A 4,995-nucleotide genomic window follows, 5' to 3' on the forward strand; every position below is an offset into this window, starting at 1 on the left:
TCTGGGAAGCATATGCTGTATCAAAAGGGGACACTAAGCTTTATAAAATAAAGATTTGCCACCTTGGTTTTTCTTCCTCAGGTATAATTATTCTGACCCTGGTAAAGTTGCATATGTGGGTTTATAGGCTTGGAGGAGCCAATGCCACCCCAGCTCATACACAAATCTGTCTGAAGTACTGTGCTCCAGGTGAGGTGAGCTAACAGTTGTCACACACCAGTACAGCCTCTCAGCACAGCAGCAACATTACACTTTTAGTAATATTTTATTTCTCTCCCTTTTGCAAGATCAGTGAGACTATTGCTTATTATCACAAATACACAAATAATCTTAACACATCTGTCTGCCTCTTTCTCCCAACATTCTTTCCTGCAAAATTTTCCTTCTTTCAGGTGTGGTGGTACAATTACAAGACTTGAAAGGGCTTGTTTAAGAAGCTTATCCTACACAAAAGAACATTCCTTTCAAATAAAAGCTAACAATCTGTGAATCTCCCAGCAGCTGAGCTCAGGCAGCACTGGGTGTGTGACCCCCACAGGCTGCACCAGGAGCCAGCCCTCCACTGTGTCACATTATTTATGGTTTGGTTTCATCTCAGTATTAGGACAGTTATAAAGAGTCCATCCCTCTGGAGCTGGATACTTGGCTGTGCTAACATCTAAATTATTTGGTTTCTTCACCTTTTTCTTTCTGTAGCAGGATAAAGATTGGATGTCTGCAATGGCACAGAACAGGGGAGCAGAGAGGGAGATGCTGCCTCAGTGCTTTCTCACTGTGATTGTAGTCACACCTCTGATCTGTCCTAAACTGCACTGGGGTTATTACACTCTCAGAGTTCCCAGATCTCCAGGATATATTCATTAAAAAGCTCCTCATTAACAAAATCATAATATGTACCTAATATTTATAAAACACACAACTTTAATTTAAAATATCTTTTAATTTACACTAAACAATAATAGAAAAATATTGAAGCTGTAAAAATTCACTGTCCCAATCAAACAATAAAACAAACAAACAAAAAACACCACAGATATTGAGGCTGCTCGTCACTGAACCTTCTGAGAACCAAGAACAAGTTTCTGCATCCTTTAGAAGTTCCTAAAAAACACAAAATCACATCCACATTTCTGCTAAAAACCAAAAACATTGAAAATTTACAGCCTGGGGAGAGGGATTAGGGAAGAAACAAATACTTGAGCCACTGGGAAAAGGCCTTTCAGGTTCTTTGCTCTCACAATTCAGGGGGTCCTTGCCAACATATACATGGAACAAACCAAAAGGACAATGCTGATCCCCAGTCTGAATGCACCTGTGGCAACACAGCACTGGAGCACCCTGCATCCACAACTACCCTGGCTCAGCTGGGAGCTGGACTGATCCAGAAGGCTGAGAAACAGCCCAGGTCCTCAGGATTCTGTGCTCAGATAAAGGGGCTGAGGGTTACCCTTAATACTGGAAGCTGCGTTTAGTCTGGATGTCGTCGAGAATCTGTTGTAATTCTTCATCTTCAAAGCGGCCCTCCAGGCTGCAAGGGAACAGCAATAAGGAGACATTAAAGGTTTCAGAAATGATCTCCCTTGATTCATTTCAGTCATAACTCTCTCCTGTCTGTCTCAACACACCACCACCCACCTGTGTGATACCCAGGAACCACCTGTAACATCTCTGTAAGAAGAGTGCTCTAATCCCTATGCACTGCTTCTTCTTTACATGACAAAACTCCATTCTTCCCAGAACCTTCTGCTGAGTAATTTCAAAATGTGTTTTCAAAAATGGCAAGGCAGGTGTAAGCAGACCTCTAAACGAAGTCCATGTAGCTGAATGCTCATAAGCCAGTCCATTCTTGCTATGAAATCTTAACACAAAATCATGGAATGGTTTGGGTTGGAAGGGACCTTGAAGATCATCTAATTCCACTCCCTGCCATGGATAGGGACACATTGCACTAGACCAGGTTGTTCAGAGCCCCATCCAGCCTGGCCTTGGCCACCTCCAGGGATCCAGGGGCAGCCACAGCTTCTCTGGGCACTCTGTGCCAGGGCCTCACGTCCCACACAGGGATGAATTTCTCTCTAGTATCTAATTTAAATCTACTCTCAGTTGAAGTCATTCCCTTGTCCTGTCACTACTCCTGTAAAAAGTCTCTTTCCATCTTTCTTGTAGGCTCTTTCCAGGCACTGGGAGCCCACAATTAGGTCATCCCAAAGCCTTCCCTTTTATATAATGACAAATAAGGAAGAAACTGTAATTCAGATGAATGTTTCATTCCCTCCTCTATCTCAGGCCAGGAGGTAACCAATCAAGACATGAAGAAGCTACTGCTCTCCCCTACATTATCCACAAAACAGTTCATTTGCTCCAATGGAAAAAACTCCAAGGAACACAAACACAGCCAGCTAAGAACCCAAATTTAAGAGGTTTACACTTGATCCAGTAAAAGCTCTCAGAAGTGCATTAGGGACATGTACAAAGTGTGTTGCTGTCAGATCAGTGGGCAGGGGAAGAAAGACCAAAACCAAATGTTTTTCCAGCAAGGGAGTTGGATTGAAGAGAGGGTACCAGGGCATGGCTGGCCTTAGGTCACAGGGAAGTGACAGCAGCCTTTGTACAATGTGTAAATGCTTACCTAGGAATCAGAGCTTTTGCTTCCTCGGCTGTCTCAGGACACAAGTTAGCCAAACATGCCAGTTCAAACTTATGGAGCTTCTTCTGCAGCAGTAAGCTGTAAGGGAACACAACAATTTGATGAGATTACAAGACAGAAGTATAAAGGGGCTTAAACTGAAGCAAATGCTTCTCTTTTTGCACACTGCTTCTGGCATTGAAGTAATTTTTTTCCAGCAGAAAAGACTCGTTATATAAATGCATAAAGGAAAAAATAAAACCCTATCTGCTAACTCCACTTCCCCTGAATTATTCTGCAAGGTCTAGAAAATCCTCCTGTTTAATGCAATCAGCTGTCAGTGAAATACTGAAAACAAAGCACTTCAGAAGGCTTGACCTGGACAAAGCATAACCCTCCATCAAGAACTTCTTGCCTCATTAGGAAAACAAAAGACTCAATTAAAGAACAAATCACTCAACACCACTAAGATGTACTTTTGTTAAAAAATGCTGGTGTTAGAATGGTAGGTGCTGCTGCCTATTTCTTGTCCCCAGCAAACCTCTCCTGTCGAAAAGCATGTTGAGTTAATATTCAGGCAACGTAGTCAAGCCTCCACTCAACACTCACTGCAACTGGCTCAGCAACAGAAGCAAGAAAGGCTCTTTTGCAAGGTTTTATTCCAGCGAAGTAACACAGTAGCTGAAGGGAAACCAGGCTAGAAGGAGAGTGAACCACGTAGAGCAGGCAGCTAAAGAAGGGGAAGAAGTGGGAGTGGGAGCCAAGGGCTGAGCTCCAGGGAAAGAGTGGCCAGCAGGGATGCCAAGCCAGTAAGGAGACAGGGGAAGGAGAAACCAGAGGAAGTTATGACACAAAGGTGCATTTGGGAGTCTGTTTTTTCCCCCAGGAGGGCTAACTCTATGGTGAGTAGTTACTGATGTTTCCAGAGCTGGGGACTTGGGACTGACCAAGGGGAGAGAGTTCAGGGGATACTACATGTGAAAAACACCAATCACTTGTTTTTAAAATTTTAAAAGTCTAATAGTAATAAAATGGTTATAAAAATAGTAATATAATTAGAGTAATAATAATTTGGACAATTTGAATTAGGACAATATGAGACAATAGAAACAAAGATAAATTCCATTCAAATGCAAGATTCTGTCTGGTCAGTGTCAGCTTCTTCCTGTGAATCCTGACGGCGTCTTCAGGGCTGAGAGAGATGGGAAGAAGTTCATTTCTTCTGATAATGGAGCAATAAATTCCCTTTCTCTGAAAGACTCAGGTGTCCTGTGGCTGCTATCTTGCTGCGAGTCCTTTCTTTAAAAAAAGTATCCTACATAGCATCGTTTCTATTTTAACACTTTTTATAACCCAAAACTATATTTAACACACTACTTAAGAGAATTAACACAGCATTACTTTCTAACACAACACATATAATATTCATTTTAATATTTGCGAAAAGCCAATCATAAAACACGCATTTTTCACACTACTTGTTTAAAAGTTACACACTTTTAAACAAGCAGTGTTTTTTTTAAAAACAAAAAGTTACAGACTTTTGTAAAGCAGGACCACTGTGAGGGATCCAGTTCTGTAACAAGGTGTTTGTTCCACCCTGACATTCCCGCTCACCTGCGCACGCTGGCGATGGTCTCGCGGTTTTTGAAGCGGCTGAAGCGCGCTGTGTAGTTCAGGGTTTTCATGAACACTTCTGACAGCTCCTGCTCATCCTCCGCGCTCTCGTTCTGCTGCTTGCGGTGCTCCAGCAGCATGTGCACCTCGGAATTCAGCAGAGTTTCCGCAGTTTCAAATTCTGCAGGGTGAATGAGGGAATGGCAGCACGGAAAAGGGGGTTTGGAAAGGGGAATTGCACAAGTTTGGTGTGTAATTTAGATCTGGGTAATAAAGAAGTGAAAATGTCTTTCATGGCAGTTGTGTGAGCTCTTTCACCAATGACTGGGCAGCATTTCATACTGAAAATGCTGATAAAAACTACACTTGGAATGACAGCCCAAGGTGTTTGTCTTTTTGACCATATATTTTACACTTACAGCCCTAACATTCAGATTTTTTCATATTTGCAGTATGTTTTCTTCACCGATTTTGGCAGAAGTAATGCATGACTTGATACAGAAAAAAATATTTAGAACTCTAAAACTCCACAAAATTCAGAAGTGATGCCACAGTCTTCAGAAGTCTCTGAGCTCTTGAAGTAAATATGAATGCTGTTGAATATTTTTAAAAGGCTTCATTTACTTGAAAAGTTAATTGACTTACTGAAATTTTATTATCAGAAAAAAAAAATTTAACCAATCTTAAAAATTCTCCCCCTCCCTTTAGCCAACTTTGTATTCATCCATCATCACCATAATCACTGTATGTAT

The 4,995-nt window shown here is 41.6% G+C and overlaps 1 protein-coding gene across 2 annotated transcripts; it reads right to left on the bottom strand.

Annotated features, from left to right (window-relative positions):
- Window positions 1-920: 920 nt before the first annotated feature.
- On the bottom strand, window positions 921-4,463 carry POLR2D (RNA polymerase II subunit D). 2 transcript variants are annotated; one of them, XM_031060329.1, is made up of 4 exons: window positions 4,244-4,463; window positions 2,630-2,725; window positions 1,448-1,528; window positions 921-1,101 (listed from the first exon to the last, which is right to left on the bottom strand). In XM_031060329.1, exons 1-3 carry the CDS (start codon window positions 4,381-4,383, stop codon window positions 1,450-1,452), a joined length of 315 nt encoding a protein of 104 aa, XP_030916189.1. In that variant the 5' UTR covers window positions 4,384-4,463; the 3' UTR covers window positions 921-1,101; window positions 1,448-1,449. The 2 variants fall into 2 exon arrangements, with proteins under 2 accessions (XP_030916189.1, XP_005425131.3); XM_005425074.3 differs by having other exon boundaries at window positions 921-1,528; window positions 4,244-4,460.
- Between the last annotated feature and the right edge of the window lie 532 nt (window positions 4,464-4,995).

The sequence above is a fragment of the Geospiza fortis genome, unplaced genomic scaffold (assembly GCF_000277835.1).
Source record: "Geospiza fortis unplaced genomic scaffold, GeoFor_1.0 scaffold118, whole genome shotgun sequence".
NCBI lineage: Eukaryota > Metazoa > Chordata > Aves > Passeriformes > Thraupidae > Geospiza > Geospiza fortis.

Coding starts and splice junctions, on each gene's coding strand:
- POLR2D (XM_031060329.1), bottom strand. CDS start 4,383: ATGCTGCTGGAGCACCGCAAGCAGCAGAACGAGAGCGCGGAGGATGAG. Junction 2,726..4,243: donor ACCATCGCCAGCGTGCGCAG/GTGAGCGGGAAT, acceptor GTTCCCTTACAG/CTTACTGCTGCAGAAGAAGC. Junction 1,529..2,629: donor GCAAAAGCTCTGATTCCTAG/GTAAGCATTTAC, acceptor GTTCCCTTGCAG/CCTGGAGGGCCGCTTTGAAG.